The following is a 15,804-nucleotide window of genomic DNA, read 5'->3' as shown; positions in this document are numbered from 1 at the left end:
CAGCTTGGGTGGGGCGGGGTCTCAGGGGATCAACAGGGCGGAGCAAGCAGCTATGGCTGATCCTCAGCCCTGCCCTAAGAGGCCCGGCATCTCAGTGTCCCGGTAATCGCTGCAGGCACCTTTGAGAGAAAGCTGCCCTCAAGTTCCCAGTTCTGCCCGCTGCCAGACAGTCCAGTTTCTCCCCGTATGAGTCTAGGTCCCCAGAGAGGCACCCGGAACTGGAGTTCAGAGCAGTCGGGGGCTTGTGACTCCCTCCCGATTCAAAAAGACAGCCGCATCCTCAGTTGCCAGCCCTTGCCGCATGTGCCTCCGTACCTCTGCACTCCACCTCCGCACCTCCTCTGAGTCTGTGTGCTTTTCTCTTTCCTTCTAGTTGTAGAATTTCCACTCAGCCAGCCTTCCTGTGGTTCTGGATGATGTCCGTTTTGTCTTTTAGTTGTATTTTTTAATTTGTTGTGGGAGGCAGCAATTTCCGGTGTTTACCTATGCCGCCATCTTGGTTCTCTCCTTTCCATTGCTTTTAAAAGAGAGTGGGAGGGAAGGGGGAGAGAGAGAGAGAAACAGAGAGAGAGAGAGGTGAGAGAGACACATCAATTAATTACCATTTACATGCACCCCGACCGGGGTCAGGGATTGAACCCATGACCGTACAATGCACAGACCAATGCTCTGACCACTAAGCAATACCAGTCAGGGCTAAGAAAGAACTTTCTAATAGGAAGTCTTACCCAGCAATGGAATGGATAGTCAAGATAAGTAGTGAGCTCTTAGTCACTGGAGATATTCAAGTAGAAAACAATCTCTTGGTCTTAAAGAAGATTCAATCATTGGATAGGGGTCAGACTAGGGAGCTTCTGATCTTGAGAATATGTGATATTCTGTCATAGAGTCCATCTGAATTGTCCCCAAGATCAGTCCCACCGTCTCTGACAAGACTTCCTGAAAGGTGAATAGAATTGTCCTTTTGTTACTTCATAATTTAAAGGTGTCACCCTAACCAGTTTGGCTCAGTGGATAGAGCGTCGGCCTGCGGACTCAAGGGTCCCAGGTTCAATTCCGGCCAAGGGCATGTACCTTAGTTGTGGGCACATACCCAATAGGGAGTGTGCAGGAAACAGCTGATTGATGTTTCTCTCCCATTGATGTTTCTAACTCTCTATCCCTCTCCCTTTCTCTCTAAAAAATCAATAAAATATATTTTAAAAAATAAAAAAAAATAAAGGTATCCCCACATATCCTAGTTTCTTTAGTAATGAAATACAGGGTGGGGCAACAGTAGATGTGGATATGTGAAACACAGTTTATTCTTGTTTATCATTTATTATTGTATTATTTTCTATACAAACAACTATAAACCTACTTTTGCTCCACCCTGTATAACTATATTATCCAGGAATTTACCCAAACCTTTTTTAGAAACAATGAGAAATGACCAATGAAGAAGACTTTTTTTGCCGAAACCGGTTTGGCTCAGTGGATAGAGCTTCGGCCTGCGGACTGAAAGGTCCCAGGTTCGATTCCGGTCAAGGACATGTACCTGGGTTGCAGGCACATCCCCAGTAGGAGATATGCAGGAGGCAGCTGATCGATGTTTCTCTCTCATCGATATTTCTAACTCTCTATCTCCCTTCCTCTCTGTAAAAAAAGCAATAAAATATATTTTTTTAAAAAGGAGACTTTTTTCTTAACAAAAAAGAACTTAAGCAACTGAATAAATCACATCCTTTAAAGTTAATATACTCTTTATATAATACTTCTACTTGATTACTTTACAGTTTTAGAAATTGTTTTCATTTATATTATCTCCTACAATCTTTACAACAGCCCTCTGAGGTAAGCAGAAAATGAAAAATGAACCTAGTTTTCAAGGAAACTGAAGCTAAAAGAAATTAAAGGACTTTTCTAAAACCCTATAAGAATAGCAGAGATGAGATAGGAACCCAAATTTCACATCTCCTGACCCCATGAGCTCCCACCCCACCTCTCCAGGTCTCACATTCCAAAAGCTGCTATTGCTTGAAGCATATTTGGACTTTGTTTACTATACCTTGAATGACAAGGAAATACACTAGAAAATAGTCTTATTGTCCCATAGATATACCTTATGGCTGACCTGAAATTATACTCCCCACCTACCTCATTCACAAGTATAAGACTGATTATGAATAACTGTTTTTAAAAATTAAATTGTCCTTCAGAAGATAAGTAATCCAAAATATATCTCAGGTTGTAGTGAAAGAGGAACTAAAAGAGGAACTCAAGAAATATCTTGAGTAATATCAGATTGAAAGACTAATTGGACAAAGTAAGTCATTTAGCTTCCCAAGGTGAGAGTTTCAAAGATGACAATACTCATTCATATATATTTTTAAATTGTTTATTAAACCATCAATATTATTACCCTCTAGCAGTATTTATTTAAAGTTTGGCCAGTCTTATGTAGGAGCACTTTATGCGGCACCATCTGCATGAAACTCAGGAGATCTGTTGAAAATTCTATTTCTTGGGTCCTTCTCTGAGATTTTGTGATTCTGGATTAGTAAGTTTGGGTAGGTCAAGAAACTTGCATTTTTAACAAGCCCCCTAGGCCATCTTTATCCACTAAAGATGGAAAATAACTACCTATGTCTTTGTTCATCTGTATACATTGCATGTACCATGTACCTCTGTAATACTAACTCATGTCTGTGAAATGAGTTGAAAATATTGGAAAGAAAACAATTTGACTTGTTCTATACAGCCTGGCCTTTTAGGGCCAAACTATGAGGAATTTTTAAAGAAAAATGCCCCCTCTTGGGCGCCATCTTTATGTAAACCATTTGGAAGACAGTGTTACTTGTGGGTGGACTTCAGTTGCACCTCTCTGGGCTTTGGCTGCTCTCTTCTCTCCTGCCAGGTGAGCTGGTATACCAGGCTCAGTCCCCAGATGAAGGTGCCTTGGTTACTGCTGCCAGGAACTTTGGCTTTGTGTTGCGTTCCCGTTCGCCTGAGACAATCACGGTAGTCGAAATGGGAAAAACCATAATCTACCGCCTGCTGGCTATTTTGGACTTCAGCAATGTGCGCAAGAGGATGTCTGTTATTGGTAGGTGGCCCTCCCAGTAGGTCCTCTCTCCTCATTTGTCTTTCATATACTTTTACACATTGAGTCTCTCTTTACACATACGTGTTTTCTCCCACCCACATGCCTTCTCACAGGTACTATGCCTCAAATACTAAGGCATAGCCATTTCCACTTTCTCTGTTACATATCTTTATATTTAAACACAAAGGGGGCTTGCTACCATATACAAGGGCCCTTCTTTAGTGTTCCTGAGTAATGCCTTGTAAAAAACCCTTAAAACTAAGATAAAAACAGAGCATAAATCCATAAAGACTGGACTTGGAGTAAGAGATGGGGGCAGAAATATAGGGGAAATTTATACTGTCTTTTGCTCAATTAGTTCGGGTCATTCTTCATCCTTGGTCATTACTAGGTGTGAGCCTTAGTATGGAACTCAGACTGGGGAAGCTAAATGTGCATCTGCATCAGTCTTCCACAGGTGATATTTAACCCATGGAAGAACTGGTTCCATAAAGTGCTCTCTCATTCTCACCAGCCTTCACCACATCACTTATCCTGCTATCCCTCAGTGGCCCAGACAAGTTCTTCTCACAGTGGACCTATATGGTTACTTTGCTTGATTTGCTTATTCTTAGTGAAGACACCTGAAGATCGGATAATGTTGTTCTGCAAGGGAGCAGACACCATCCTTTGTCAGCTGCTTCTTCCATCCTGTACACCCCTCAGAGATGTGACCATGGAACATTTAGATGTAAGTGTGTAGGTTGTAGGGGAGGGAAGCTGAGGGTGGTTCTGTGTACCTGAATATGTATCCACATGTGTCCCTCTGTTGTGTTTCTATATGGGTGTATATTAGTGTCTGTGTCTCTTTAATTGATGGAAGAATAAAAACTACCTCAATCTGTGGGATTCTCACTGACCACATTGTCAAGGAGATGGATGGCACAGGATCCCAGGAGCATAACAAGATTATGTCGGTGGGACCACTTACCACAATCAGAATAGTTCTAATTCCTGGCTTTGGAGGTCTCATGGTCAGACCTAGAATTTGCTTCAGAATAGGTCTGCTGGTGTGGGAGGCCCCATCCCACCAGCCATGATGAGATCTGATTGTTTTTAGGATATGGAGCAGAAAGCACTAGGCCTGAGCTGTTTAGGGAACTGTTTGATACCATCCTCTGTTGACTACAGAATTAGAATCCCCAAGGCTACCTCCCCTCTACCTACCCCACTCCACATCCAACCTCTTGGATTTGAGATATATCAGAGAGTGGTTCCAGTGTGCTGGCACTAGAAAGGAAAACTAGATCCATATTCCCTGGGGTTTCTACCCTTCTACCTGGATATATAGAGGGTTGGGGGAATAGGAGAGGGAATGGGATGAGGAAAAGGTAAATTAGAAAAAAATATTTTAAAGAGGCAATATATTAGAGAAAATGCTATTTAGGCCATTTTGGCTTGACTCTATATTAACACATAGTCAGAAGTCAGAAAAAATGGCCAATAAGCACATGAAAGATATTTAGTGTCATTAGCCATCAAAAAAATGCAAATCAAAACCATCACTGGGGTAGGTGAAATAACAAAGATGACCAGACAATAATAAGTATTGACAAGAACATAGAGAAATTTTAACCTTCACACATTGCTTATGGGAATATAAAATAATGGAGCCATTTTGGAAAACAGTCTGGAAGTTCTTGATAATATTAGGTGTTGGGTTATTATATGATCCAGCAATTCCACTGCTAGGCATACTTCCAAGAGAAATAAAAGTATACATCCAAACAGAAACTTATACTCAGATGTTCATAGCAGCATTATTCACAATAGCAAAAAAGTAGAAACAACCCAAATGCCCATCAGTGGATGAGTGGATAAACAAAATGTGGTGTATCCATACAATGAATTATTTAGGCACAAAAAGAAATGACATAGCCCTGGCCATTGTGACTCTCCGTTGGAGCATTGTGCCATACACCGAAATGTTGCAGGTTTGATCCCAGTCAGGGTACATACAGGAGGCAACCAATTGATCTTTCTCTTACATTGTTTCTCTCTCTCTTCCTTCCTCTCCCTCTAAAATCAATATATATGTCCTCATATGAGGATTTTAAAAAAGGAGGCGGTGGGGAATGACATACTCATACATGCTACAATGTGAATGAACCTTGAAAGCATGGTGCAAGAATCCAGTCACAAAAGGCCACATGTTGTATGATTTCATTTATATAAAATGTGCAGAATAGCCAATGTGTAGAGACAGAAAGTAGATTAGTGGTTGCCGGGTTTTGGAGGAAAGGGAATGAGAATGATGCTAATGGGGTTTCTTTCGGGGGTGATGAAAATGTTCTGGAGTTAGATTCTAATGATGGTTGCACAACTTTATGGATAAGTTTTTTTTAAAAAACTTGAATTGTATAATTCAAAAGACTGAGTTTTATGTTATCTACATTATATCTCAAGTGTTTTTATTTTTTTTTTAAATATATTTTATTGATTTCTTACAGAGAGGAAGGGAGAGGGATAGAGAGTTAGAAACATCGATGAGAGAGAAACATCGATCAGCTGCCTCCTGCACATCTCCCACTGGGGATGTGCCCGCAACCCAGGTACATGCCCTTGACCGGAATCGAACCTGGGACCTTTCAGTCCGCAGGCCGACGCTCTATCCACTGAGCCAAACTGGTTTGGGCTATCTCAAGTGTTTTTAAAGTTGGTTAAGCCCAGCTGGTGTGGCTCAGTGGTTGAGCATCGACTCATGAACCAAGAAGCCAGTCTTCGTGGGGGGGGGGGGGGGGGGGTGCAGGAGGCAGCCCATCAATGATGTTTCTCTCTCATCAATGTTTCTATCTCTGTATTCCTCTCCTTTCCCTCTTGCTCTAAAACTCAATAAAAAACATATTTAAAAAAAATAAAAGTTGGCTAAGTATCCCACACAGGATGGTTTTTATGTCTTACACTGGTTCCAAGAGGCCACAGTATTTTTTATGGGCTTGTCTGAAAACTCTTATCTTTTAACCTTCCAGAACACATGAATTAGGTTATCTTCTTAGCATTTCCACAGACTTGCTTCGGAGGGGGTCATAAAATGGTTTCAGATCTTTTGACCTGTTTCCTATACCAACCTAACAGAAACCCCCCATAGTGGAGCCTGACTACATTACAATCTATTAACCACTGAAGATAAACCTATGAGTTGAGCTGCAAAAACATACACATGCAGAAGCATAGTTCTAGGACCTCTAGGACAGGGATCAGCAAACAGGCCATACAAAAATAAGTGGCAGTCAGGATTTTGCCCCAGAGCCCTAGTTTGCCCACCAGAAGAGAAAAGTAAAACAGAAGGGATAATAAGAAATACTGTTGACATTGACACGGGCTGCTAAATTATTTGTTGAAGGGTATCTGTCAGTGGCCCTAGCCATTTTGGCTCAGTGGATAGAGCATTGGCCTGTGGACTGAAGTGTCCTGGATTCAATTCCGGTCAAGGGCACATGCCCAGGTTGTGGGCTTGATCCCTAGTGGGGCGTGTACAAGAGGCAGCTGATCAATGATTCTCTCTTATCATAGATGTTCCTCCCTCCCTCTCTTTTTCTCTGAAATCAATAAAAAATACATATTTTAAAAAAATAACCTGTCAGTGTATTGTTAAGCTTGCCAACTCCTGTTCTCAGTATCCTATGCAAAATCAGTTTCTGCCATATTTTTTCCTTGTTAAGAAGTTTCTAAGATCTTCTCTCAGACTTATGTTTCATAGCTTCACCTGCCAACAGTACAGAGGTTTAAAAGATGGCATTCCTTACATATACTGCCTTATGTTAATTTCACCTGATAGCTAACATCAAGCACTACTATGGAGTTACACAGAGAACTACGAGCAAAATATCAAGATGATAAATTCTATTTCTCTTTGCTCTTATAATGCAAAAGTGAATTGTTTTGAAGCTCACTGTAACAGTGATCATGTAGAATTGTTATTCATGTGCAATTCTCAATACACAAAATCTGCTTCTGACCCACCCTCAGTTGAGTTCTACCCTACACCACCCACATTCTCACACAGCCCTCCTTGTGACCAGGAGTATACTTCTGCAAGACAGCAAGCTATGGTTAGGATATATCTCAGTGGCCATGGAGCAAAAAGATGCTATTTCACCCAGAAAACACTTCAGTAGTGGCCTCACTAACACTGCTGAGTCAACCAGCTATAGACAAATACGTAATATGTGTGCTATTTGAGATGTTTATTGAATACTTGATGAAGGAAGTCAGAGACAGGAAAATAAAATGAATGTATGCTTGTCGAAAATAGAAATACCTTTGTGTGTTTTTTTTATAACAACGTTTTTCTTTTTACTCCATTTTCATATTATAAACATCATTAACTTCTCTGTAGGGGCTGAATTTTACAAGAAATAAATCTAGAAGGCTTGGTTTTTCCTATGGTTACACGGCAAACTAGCTAATTACAGATAGAAGCTAAAACTTTCTGTCAGTATTCTCAAACTTTACCCCCTACTAGTACTGCTGGCCCAATCCCTAAGACATTTTTCTGAGAAAGCTCAGCAGTTGCTTTCTGGTTAGGGTAGGTACTTGCCCCATGGTACTAACCATTAAACCCTGTTTTGCGGACAGATGGGGCCTGTGGCGTCAGTCTGCCGCTCCCTGGACTTAGCCCTAACCCAGCCCAGGTCCACTCAGTGCACATATGTGTCTTCCAGGAATTTGCCAGTGAAGGCCTTCGCACCCTTGTCGTGGCCTACCGAGAACTGGACAAGTCGTTCTTCCGTGCCTGGTACAGGAAACACAGTGAAATCTGCTTTTGTTTGGAGGATCGGGAAAGTAAAATATCAAGTATCTATGAAGAGGTCGAAAAAGACTTGATGGTTAGTGGGAAGAAGCCAGGGGCAGACAATGGGGGATGGCGGTCAGCCAACTGAGCAAGGGCTCTGAGAGTGGCTGCCAGCAAAGCAATCGCTCAGGCTCTCTCTGGAGACTGGAGGCTGAATCCAAGCTAATTCAGAATATCCTGGAAGCATGCTGTGAATCCAGGGAGAAGTGAAAGTCTGTTGAGAAACAAATGGTTTAGAAGTGGCACACAGCATGTGTGACTTGGGCAAGTCTTTTCCCTCTTTGGTCCCTAATACTCTGTGTTTCCAAATTTGATTTCAGCATGTGGTTGAAAAGCTACATCTGTTGAGAGGTGGAGTGTGCTGAGTTTTGTAGTATTGGGTTCCTCATGCCAGGACAGGGCCAGCTCACTACAGAGGATGCTGAAGTGCCCACTGAACTGTTGGGTAGCACTAAATGCTGTGACTCTCCTTTTTCTTCACTCGTTGCTATCTCTGTTCGAAGCTCTTAGGGGCCACAGCCATAGAAGATAAGCTGCAAGATGAAGTACCTCAGACCATCAAAACGCTGAACAAAGCCAAAATTAAAATCTGGGTTTTAACTGGAGATAAGCAAGGTAAAGGGGAGTACCTCACCTGACCAATCATGTCCCCTATCCACCTTAGCCATTTCTTCCAGTTGTTTTTTTTTTATTCATTTATTTGAAAAATACCTTATAACCCAGGTCAAGTCCATTAGGACAATTCCAGTCTTACATACAATTTGCTAACTACATACTTTATGCTAGTTGCTGTATTAGGCAGAGGACACAGCTGTCTGTCATCCAGGAGCTCCCAAGCTAAAAATTCTAGAGTTGTCTTTGACTATACCCTCTCTGTTGTTCCAAAGATTCATTCTCTCACCATGTCTCATCAGTTCCTCTGAAAATCCTCTTGGCTATATCACCACCCTAGTTCGGCCTTTGTCCCCTGCTGGCTGAACTTCTGCAAAAACTTCTGAACTGGTCTCTGTTTCTTGCCCTTACTCATTTTAGTATAACCTGCAAACAACCTAAAACATTCTACTTTTATGATGTTACTCCTCTGCTCGTGTCCCTACAGTGGCTCGACATGGTAGTTGGACTCGACTGTCTGGCCCTGCAGACCTTGATAATCTGTTGCCTACACATCCTTAATGTCCATCCTAATGCAACCATTATCTCTAATATGTCCCAAAACAAACGAATTTTCCTCTAGCGCCTCTGTTGGAATTGTTTCCCCATTTGAAATGTTTTTCTTCCCCTAGACAAGTCTTATTCATCCTCAAAGCCTTTCTCCAAGAAAGTTTTTCTGACAATTGCAACTCTCCTCTGACTATTAATACCACTTTCAGCCAGGGTTCAGGACTTAATTTTTTTCTTTAGTATGAATTTATTCTGAGTTTCAGATTTCTTGATGTAAAGGAAAGACTACAACCTAAATATCTCAGTCTCTCATAAAATCCAGCATAGAAATGTGCACAGTTCTATATCCTGATTGCCTGGAGAAGTGGATACAAACTGCAATTGCTTTAAGAAACGGGAAGGCTTTGTAGAAAAGGCTAAGCCAGAATAATTCTAGTTACCAATAAGTAACTCACAGGTCTCTACCTAAAGTAGACAGTCTTCTGTGTATGTTTGAGTATGGTCTCCACTGACTCGTGAAAAGTGCACTTTGCATCCATGGCAACTGTGGACAAATGGGCTCTGTGGCCCACTGTTAGTGTCTGTGTAACTGTATACTGTGAAAACACCCTGTTCTAGTGAAAGTGTGACCTGTGTTCCCCCTTCCCTGCAGAGACTGCTGTGAACATTGCCTATGCCTGTAACCTATTTGAGGATGAAATGGATGGGCTGCTTTACGTGGAAGGCAAGGATGATGAGACTGTTGAAAAAGAACTCAGGTATAGATGAGAGAGCTGCCACAGCCTGTCCCTGGAGTTCCCAAGAGTTCCCACCCACCTCCTCACCCAATATGACCCCCACACTACCAGGAGGAATAGAAGAGAAATGGAGGAAGGGAAAAACAAAAAACCTAAAATATTTGAGAGAATTTTGTGACTAAGCGTTAGGGTTCAAGAGGCTGAAGTGTGGGGGTAGGGTGGGGAGGTGGAGTGTGGTGTGTGAATGGTCAGGGACCTAAGGCAGTGGCAGGTCTCAAGTCAGACATCCTGGCTGGTGCTTTTCAGAGGCTCTATGTCCATCTTGCCCACTTTCACTCTGGGGCACATTTTCCTTCCTAAGTTCTGGGGCTTCAGGTCAGACACTGACCACTCCTCTTGGTTTTCAGGTCAGCGTTGTACAAGATGAAACCTGAGTCTCTACTGGATTCAGACCCAATAAACAGTTACCTTGCTACGAAGCCCAAAATGCCCTTCAGGATACCTGAGGAGGAGCCCAGTGGCAACTATGGCTTGATCATCCATGGCTACAGTCTGGTGGGCAACACAGAGCTACAGCTCTGTTCTCTTCCCCCAAGGAACTTGTTTCCTAGGTCCAGCCCACTTCAGGGAAATTTCAAGACCCATGAGTCACCCCATTCCCCCTCCTTTCAGGTGCCCTTGCCTGACAAGCACCTTTCCCAAGCCTTCTCTAGGCAGGAATAACGAGGGGGGAAAAGCCAAGAGCACATTCCTTCCTTATCCAAATTCTTTACTACTGATGTGGCCTGTCACTTAGCGGGATGGGGGAAGTGAGCAGAACCAGGTCCTCCAAAAAGAAATTTGGCTTTATAGCCCAGTCAACTGATTAGACCCAGTGAGACCCTGACTGGTTTCCTGCTGGAGGCAGGGTCAGATGTGAGGGTGCCTAGAACCCTTGGGAGTAGAGCACCTTGGAAACAGGTGTGCCTGACCTCTCTCTGTAGTACAGGAGAGTATGGAGGGGAGGGGAGGGGCCTAGGAAGGTCCTGTCCTGAGAACCTTTTTGGGCAGCCTGAAATGTGTGTGTGCCCTGGTGTTGCAGGCCTGTGCTCTAGAAGGGAACCTGGAGTTGGAACTGCTGCGAGCAGCATGCATGTGCAAGGGGGTGATCTGCTGCCGGATGACACCCCTTCAGAAGGCCCAGGTGGTGGAGCTGGTGAAGAAGTACAAGAAGGTGGTGACACTGGCCATCGGGGATGGGGCCAATGACGTCAGCATGATCAAAGGCATGTGAGCCCCCAGGCTTGCCCTTTCCTTCCTCTATTGGCAAAACTGATCTGGGTGACACTGTGTTACTGGCTCACACTCCTCTATACCATATATATTGTACATTGGTACTGTTTTTCAACTACATTCATGCTCCTCTATACCTGCATTCCCATTTATATATACATCAGCCCATACCCAGAGGTATGTATGCACATTTAGATTCATTTCCTTAACACTTATGCACATATAGATACACATAGCTCCCACAAGAAACCATGCATATATACACAGAACAGGCTGTGCTACTACCACACTATCTTTCTGAGATGGCATCAAAGCCCACAGAAAGGACCCCTGGACAGAAGTCATAATCTGTTCCTTTTTTGAAGGCTTTAGGCCTGAGCAAAGTTAGGCTGAAGACAGGCCGCCCAACCATGGAATTAACTGTGAGGCCCAATGCAGGGATCTTTTCTGCCCTAAGGCGGTGTTCTAGAGAGCTTGCCCTGACTCCTCTGGCTGGAAGAGAATAGCAGACTCACTGATACTTTGGACCAATAGAAACAGATGCCTGAAACTGGTTTTAGTTTCAGCTGAATGTTGTTAGCCTCCAGCAGCTTGTAGTTCTGTGAGATATGGACAACATCTTGAGGTACTCCAGTCCAGCCTCCCTCCATACAGGAAACACTAGCAGATATTCCACTAGGAAGTTTCTTTCTCTCTCCCCCAGTTTCTAGAATGTATCTTTTTTAGGACCTTAGAGTTTTTAATTATCCATTAAGCAATGCAATAGTTTTGTGTCAGAAAAATCAATGAATTTGACCTACACTACAACAGACTAATTAAAAAGTTTTAGGAATTGCTGAAACCGGTTTGGCTCAGTGGCTTGCGGACTGAAAGGTCCCAGGTTTGATTCCGGTCAAAGGCATGTACCTGGGTTGCGGGCACATCCCCAGTAGGAGATGTGCAGGAGGCAGCTGATCGATGTTTCTCTCTCATCGATGTTTCTAACTCTCTATCCCTCTCCCTTCCTCTCTGTAGAAAATCAATAAAATATATTTTAAAAAAATAAAAAATTAAAAATAAATAAATAAATAAAAAGTTTTAGGAACTTCCATGTTATCTTCTTTATCCAGAAAAAGTCACCTTAGACTTCCTGAAGAATAGTACCAAAGTAATAGATCACTTATTCCTCCCAACAGGTGGATTTTAGCTGCTTAGATAAATTCAGATAATTAAATATTGTGTTAGATTGGCATCCATCCTGCATTTCTAATTGATTTAAGTGGCTTCAAGAGATATGAAGAAATGTTTACCTCAACATCTGTACAGTAAGACAGAGCCCAGATGGCTGTAGTAGGTGCAAAAACCATCCAAGACCATTTCTAAAACCAGACATGACAGGCCTTCTTGAGCAGCAGCACCCAAAACAGTGCAGACGAAGGAGCTGTTCTCTGACTTGGGGGGCAGCCCGCTAAGGAGAAAAGGCTCCCCTAAGTGCCATTGTGAGCTGCGTCTAACTGTTTTCCAAATGTGAAATAAGGGATTTGTACAACACGACCTCGGCCTGCCTTGTACACTTTCACCTTCTGTGACTGAGAAGCTTCTGGGGTTTCTTTTGCAGCTGCCCACATTGGGGTCGGTATCAGTGGCCAGGAGGGAATGCAGGCCGTGCTCAACAGCGACTTCACCTTCTCCCAGTTCCACTACCTCCAGCGTCTACTCTTGGTCCACGGCCGCTGGTCCTATAATCGCATGTGCAAGTTTCTCAGCTACTTCTTTTACAAAAACTTTACCTTCACTCTGCTGCACTTCTGGTATTCCTTCTACAACGGGTTCTCTGCACAGGTAGGAGGTCAGGTGGTATTTCCCACTTTGGTAAACGGGGTCTGCTCTGTCATCCCCACTTCAGCCAGCTGAGACTTTTTCTCCTCCAGAGACCAAATGTCTGACATGCTGCCATCCATCTGTAAAGCTCCTCACCAATGCCCATCCCATCTCCGAACCCTACACTTCACCTTAGATTTCCAAGCCCTAATTTATCTGGCCTGGCTCTGATTTGGCCTTGACTCCTACCTTCAGAATTCTCCCATAAGATATTTTCAACTTTTTCCTGACAGAGACCTAGAGTTTCCAAACATATGTAATGGGAGTTTTTTCTTTCTTCCTTCCTATTTTTTTAAGCATTCAAAGTAATCTTTATGGAACAGGCTAAGCCTCAAGAGGCCTCTGGGTCTTGCCAGCAGGCTGGTTATGGTGTTCACCTATAGCCATACTTGGAAACACAGCTTTCCTTTATTTCTCCTTCCCTAACCCAAGAACCCCCTCCAAAAAAAACCCACACACTATTTTTGTTCTAATGATTTTTTTAAACTATAAGAGACAGTTTATTTAGAACGTCTCAGAGGTAGCAGTAGTGAGCCGTAGAAGAAATGGGTTCAGGATCAAGTTATAGAGACAAAAGAAGGGCTCTTGGAGCACCTGGGGGGAGAGGGGAGGGGCAGGGCTTGGGTGTGCTCCAGAGAGAGAGCCCCACTGGGTCCTCCATCCTGAGGGCTTTTATCTGGAGGTAGATTCATCAGCTTTCCAGGTGTGTCTCCTCAGCATCATGGTCTCCACTGATTGGTCATCACTAGAGCAGAGGGTGGGTCATTAGTCATGCAGCTGGTCCTGATGTCAGCTATAGCGTCTGGTTTTGCTACTTTTCTGGCTCTGAAACTGAAACACAGCTGAAGGCTAGATGTCATCTCCAGGGGTTAATAGTTAAGGGAGTGGATGTGCAAGGGCTTGTAGTTTTGCCTGTTGCTAGGCACCATCTACACCTGGCATTTCTACTCAGGAGTTTCTCAAAGATTCCCAAGAGAAACAACCTCCGGAATAATTCTCTTGGGAGATCCCTACTACCTCTGCTGCCTTAGGCTCCAGGAGAAAAGGACTAGTCAGCAGACAGTAGTAGACTTGTGTACCTGCAGTGTTTAACAAAGCAGGTCTGGTTTGTGGAAGGTGTAGGTATGTGCATGTATGTGTTGCTGCTGACCTCTTGTGGCTAGTAAGGAAAGGAGCCCTCTCTAGGCCCTAGGATGGAGCACCTAGATAGGGAAAGTCAGTAGGTTATCCTGCTTGCCAATGTTAGAAAGTGTCCAGTGTTATAGAAGCTACTGAATGCCATAAAGCAGATAAAGAAAGAAGCCCAAAGGTTTACATTCCTGAGGGGTATAACTAGCATTCCCTAGCACCCTCTGGATCCTTTCTGTGCAGGGAGGAGGCAGTGCAAGTCATGGTAGGGATGGTCCAAATCAACCTCATAAGGTTGGCCACAAACAAGCTTGATATAGCCTTGCCTCAGTCTGGTAGCCAGAGTTCTAGGTAGAGTAGGACCAATAGAGACTGGAGTCAGCCATCTCAGATTTCTGAAATTCAAATCCTACTCTAAATTAGTGTAGTGATGGATAATTGGGGGGGGGGGGGGGGGGGGGGGAAGGGGCGCCCACTGGGGGGGGGGGGGGGGGGCGTGGCGAGAAAGGGCTGCCTGTGACCTGGGAGGTGGAGCTGGGACTTTGGAGAAGAGTAGAATCTAAGAAATCTCCTTGGTATCCTTCCAGACAGTTTATGATACCTGGTTTATCACTTTCTACAACCTGGTCTACACCTGCCTCCCTGTCTTGGGCTTGAGTCTATTTGAGCAGGTAAGACTAGCAGCAAGCCTTTAGTCAGAGATGAAGCCCCTGGGCCCTTGAGGAATATTCCCAAGAGTGAGGAGGACAGAAAGAGCTGGGCTCTACAAAGTCAAGTGTAAATTGAATAATTTCCAGAGCAAGGAAGGGGGCTCATCACTGGAGAGGTATCATGGGGTAGAGAATCCTCCTCCACATAGATTAATCATCAGTTTTAGAAATCCAAGCTTTCTTGTGTTCATTTTATCTTTGTAGAGAGTAACATGCAAATTGTGCTGTACAATAATTTGAGTATGTACCAAAGTAGTGAAAGGAAATAGAATCATTGGGACAGGACTAGGTAAAGCAAGAGACTTTAAGAGAGGAGAGACCCATACAGAGATAAGGAGATAAGCCAATGCAGGGAGGCCTAGATGAGGGTTCTTGAAGGCTAAGCATGGAAGTATGGGTATGATACCTTTGAATTATAGGAAGTCAGCCCAAAGGAGCCATCTGTCCCTGTCAGAAATATCCTGGGCATTGGAGGTCCTGGTGCCCTACCTCTCTCTCTTCTTCTACCTCAACCTCCAGTCCTGGGCACATGGAATAGAAAAGGAGTCTCCAAAGAGAAATAAAGTAGCTGAAAGAGGACATCATGGGAGCATGGTTCCCAAGCTCCAGCAGGGTAGGAAGGAAAATTCTCCATGACGTAGCTGCCAGCCTCAGAGCAGCAAGAGGGATGAGTTGGGTCACTCAGCAGTCCTAACTAGCTTCAGTGGTCTAATTCTAGGGATCCACAACCTCTCAAAACAAGCCCCAAGCTTTGTTACCCAGAGTTTCAGATTTAGGAGAAGAGGATGATCCAATGTCATCTATGTAGAGAATCCTCTTACCTGAGTCACCAGTAGCCATGGGAAGGTGAGAGGCATCACAGAACATGGATACCTCCAATCAACTCTCTGGTCCCCGTTGGCTTCCCCCTCTCCTCCCACTGGAACACTTAAAACTGGGGACTCGTATCCCAACTGCCTCCCCCACCCCAAGATCCAATCCTCCCTTCCAGCTATCCCAATCCTAATTGTCTCCTTT

The 15,804-nt window shown here is 43.7% G+C and overlaps 1 protein-coding gene across 1 annotated transcript in view; it reads left to right on the top strand.

Moving 5' to 3' along the window:
• Positions 1 to 15,804, top strand: part of LOC102246618 (phospholipid-transporting ATPase FetA) — an 82,954-nt gene that overhangs the window by 64,153 nt on the left and 2,997 nt on the right. The window contains exons 18-26 of the mRNA XM_005883994.2: positions 2,897 to 3,085; positions 3,700 to 3,815; positions 7,789 to 7,953; positions 8,423 to 8,534; positions 9,733 to 9,838; positions 10,225 to 10,372; positions 10,899 to 11,082; positions 12,687 to 12,910; positions 14,665 to 14,748. Coding sequence (XP_005884056.1) covers positions 2,897 to 3,085; positions 3,700 to 3,815; positions 7,789 to 7,953; positions 8,423 to 8,534; positions 9,733 to 9,838; positions 10,225 to 10,372; positions 10,899 to 11,082; positions 12,687 to 12,910; positions 14,665 to 14,748 — 1,328 coding nt within the window. The remainder of the gene's footprint in view (positions 1 to 2,896; positions 3,086 to 3,699; positions 3,816 to 7,788; positions 7,954 to 8,422; positions 8,535 to 9,732; positions 9,839 to 10,224; positions 10,373 to 10,898; positions 11,083 to 12,686; positions 12,911 to 14,664; positions 14,749 to 15,804) is intronic.

The sequence above is a fragment of the Myotis brandtii genome, unplaced genomic scaffold (assembly GCF_000412655.1).
Source record: "Myotis brandtii unplaced genomic scaffold, ASM41265v1 scaffold806, whole genome shotgun sequence".
Lineage (NCBI taxonomy): Eukaryota > Metazoa > Chordata > Mammalia > Chiroptera > Vespertilionidae > Myotis > Myotis brandtii.
Note: the sequence above shows the minus strand (reverse complement) of the source record. Positions and strands in the feature narration are given on the sequence as shown.